The sequence below is a fragment of the Balaenoptera musculus genome, chromosome X (assembly GCF_009873245.2).
Source record: "Balaenoptera musculus isolate JJ_BM4_2016_0621 chromosome X, mBalMus1.pri.v3, whole genome shotgun sequence".
In the NCBI taxonomy this organism is placed as follows: domain Eukaryota; kingdom Metazoa; phylum Chordata; class Mammalia; order Artiodactyla; family Balaenopteridae; genus Balaenoptera; species Balaenoptera musculus.
Genome location: NC_045806.1, coordinates 114336834 through 114340327, shown reverse-complemented (window position 1 = coordinate 114340327; position 3494 = coordinate 114336834). Strand labels below are relative to the sequence as shown.

General features: G+C 54.1%; 1 protein-coding gene across 1 annotated transcript; it reads left to right on the top strand.

Moving 5' to 3' along the window:
* Nucleotides 1–693: 693 nt before the first annotated feature.
* On the top strand, nt 694–2202 carry GPR101 (G protein-coupled receptor 101). The gene has a single exon (XM_036839202.1). It carries the CDS (start codon nt 694–696, stop codon nt 2200–2202), a length of 1509 nt encoding a protein of 502 aa, XP_036695097.1.
* Nucleotides 2203–3494: the final 1292 nt, after the last annotated feature.

Genomic DNA, 3494 nt, shown 5'->3' with positions numbered 1-3494 from the left:
CAGAAAGGAAGGTGAGAGGAGAACGACAGACTGGCAGAGACGGACAGACAGCGCGCACGTGCTAGCGAGGGACTGAGAAATAGGGACAGGCCACAGAGTGAGAGACAGGGGTGAGAGAGAGAAAACCGGTGAGATACACACACACACACACACACACACACACACACACACGAGATACAGGAAAAGTGCGCTAGTGAGAGACACTGGAGAGAAAGAGACAAATCGACACATGTAAACAGGCAGGGACGGAGCGCGCGCGCATGCGCTAGCAGGAGAGCTAGCGGAGAGATCTGCGGAGAGACCTCCAGAGAGACCCAAACTTCGAGACCCACAAATAGTGTGGGAGACGCGCAGAGAACGCGCGCGCGCGCGCCAGCGGGACACAGGGGTGGGGGTCGGGGGGACTCGGAGACCCCCAGAGGGAGAGGCAGAGAGACCCAGAGTAAGAGAAGGATTCATAGAAACTGCCCGAATGCGGACTGGAGCCGCGCGAGGGCCCCGGGGCCGGGCTCCTGCAGCGCCGCTGCCCGGCGCGGAAGCGCCCCTCTTCCTCCCCGGCAGGGGGACTAACCCAGCCCCGCGTGTTTCTTTCGTCCCCAGCCTAGGCGGTGAGTGTGGTCCGTGCGCCCCCTCGCCGCCCGCCGGTGCCCGCTCCGCGCCTGCACCTGCATCCCGCCCGCCCCCGCCGCCGCCATGGCGTCCACCTGCACCAACAGCACGCGCGAAAACAGCAGCCACACGTGCGTGCCCCTCTCCAAAATGCCCATCAGCCTGGCGCACGGCATCATCCGCTCGAGCGTCCTGCTCATCTTCCTCACCGCCTCCTTCGTGGGCAACATAGTGCTGGCGCTCGTGCTGCAGCGCAAGCCGCAGCTGCTGCAGGTGACCAACCGCTTCATCTTTAACCTCCTCGTCACTGACCTGCTGCAGATTTCACTCGTGGCCCCCTGGGTGGTGGCCACCTCCGTGCCCTTTTTCTGGCCCCTCAACAGCCACTTCTGTACCGCCCTGGTTAGCCTCACTCACCTGTTCGCCTTTGCCAGCGTCAACACCATCGTCGTGGTGTCGGTGGATCGCTACCTGTCCATCATCCACCCTCTCTCCTACCCGGCCAAGATGACCCCGCGCCGGGGTTACATGCTCCTCTACGGCACCTGGATCGTGGCCGTCCTGCAGAGCACACCCCCACTCTATGGCTGGGGCCAGGCCGCCTTTGACGAGCGCAATGCCCTCTGCTCCATGATCTGGGGGGCCAGCCCCAGCTACACCATTCTCAGCGTCGTGTCCTTCATCATCATCCCGCTGATTGTCATGACTGCCTGCTACTCTGTGGTGTTCGGTGCAGCCCGCCGGCAGCACGCTCTGCTCTACAACGTCAAGAGCCACAGCTTGGAGGTGCGAGCCAAGGACCACGTGGAGAATGAGGACGAAGAGGGAGAGAAAAAGGATGAGTTCCAGGGTGAGAGCGAGTTCCACGGCCAGGATGAAGGTGAGGTCAAGGCCAAGGAGGGCAGTGTGGAAGCCAAGGATGGCAGCAGGAAGGCCAAAGAAGGGAGCGTGGAGACCGGTGAGGGGAGCGTGGAGGCCAAGGGCAGTGAGGAGGTCAGAGAAAGCAGCTTGGTGGCCGGCGAAGGCAGCACCAAAATTCAGAGCAGCAAGAAGGCAGACAAGGGCCGCCTAGAGGTCACCCAGTGCAACATTGACTTGGGTGAAGACGACATGGAGTTTGGTGAGGATGACATCCATTTCAGCGAGGATGACATCGAGGCGGTGAACATCACAGAGAGTCTCCCAGTCAGTCATCGAAACAGCACCAGCGACCCCCCTCTGCCCAGGTGCTACCAGTGCAAAGCTGCTAAAGTGATCTTCCTCATCATCTTCTCCTACGTGCTGTCCCTGGGGCCCTACTGCTTTCTAGCGGTTCTGGCCGTGTGGGTGGATGTCCAAACCAAGGTACCCCAGTGGGTGATCACCATAATTATCTGGCTTTTCTTCCTGCAGTGCTGCATCCACCCCTACATCTATGGCTACATGCACAAGACCATCAAGAAGGAGATCCAGGATATGCTGAAGAAGTTCTTCTGCAAGGAGAAGCCCCCCAAAGAAGACAGCCACCCAGACCTGCCCGGAACCGAAGCCGGCACCGAGGGTGGAACTGAAGGCAAGATCATCCCTTCTCATGATTCTGCCACTTCGCCTTGAAGTTGGTTCTAAGGTAAACCTTGAACTGTCCACAGAACACAGGAGCAGCTTTCTCTCAAATGGACCGTCCACAGTCGCATTAATGCCAACCCATCCCATTCCAGGCAAAGGTTCTGCACACAACACCCTCTCACAACAAGGTAGATAAATATATGGAAGAGGTAGGAACTGGGGTCTTCCCTTAAAAGTGTGCCCCTGAAAGAATGGACTTGAGGATTCTGACTGAAATTTCTCCCCCCCGAAAAAGTTATTAGGCTCTAAATTTCTTAAAGCAACAAGGGCTATCCATTTTGGACCCGTGCCTGGTATTCTGTCTGTCTCCCCAGAGCTACCATGTGTCAACTTTTGCTCTGGGGGAAAAGGAAGATGATACTGGTGAACTTAAGGACTTCTGAGCTCATGGGCAAGGGCTACGGCCCATGTTCAAGGGAAAGAAAAGCAATGGAGCAAGTCATTCATGGAGCCCAGGAAGCATGACCTGACTGACTGATCAACATATGAGACAAATTCTAGACTGAAGGGCCCCCAGAATCTGGTGCAAAGGCTATTATGGAATCTAAGGGCACTGTGTAGTTAAAAATCAAGAAGGTTTCTAGATCCTCTAAAGGGATCCAGAAAAGTGGAAGAGGATAATAGGGCATGTTTGAAATGGAAAGCTAGTCCAAGGGAGAAGATAGAGAAATCACACACATCCGTGGGGCTAAACAGTTGACTTTTTTCTATAAAATCCTGGGTTTGTGCATGGGCTGAGACCAAAATTGTCTCATGCAAATGGAAAATTGTCAGGTGGCACTAAACTATTTTCTGTCTCCTATTTGAATAATAGTGGGACAGAAATCATGCCACCATTTTCCAATTTTCCCTTTTGTGATCAAATTGAGATGCTCATAGGAATCCTCCAAATCTCCTCTCCCAGTCACTTGTGTGTTTTCTTTTCCAAATAGGCCTTTTTGGTCTATTTGGAAACAGTATTTCCAGGAAAAAAAAAAAAAAGAAATTCAACTAGGAGTGGCCAAAGTCCTACAAAACTCACACTGCCCATCAAGAGTGATGTGCCCACTAGAAATCTCTTTTTTGTGTCCATGAGATCATAGACAAGACATATGATCTCCACATGGGGTGAAAGTAAGGCAGGATAAACGTTTTCCTTCCTCCAGGCACACCCATGCATCTTTTCCACCTGTGGCTCTCTCTAAAGCCTTTAAGCTCTCCGCAGATGTGGGAGAGAAGTATAGTCAGAAATGACAGAGAGAGAGGTTTCTCAATACCTGGCAAGCATCTGACCTATTCCA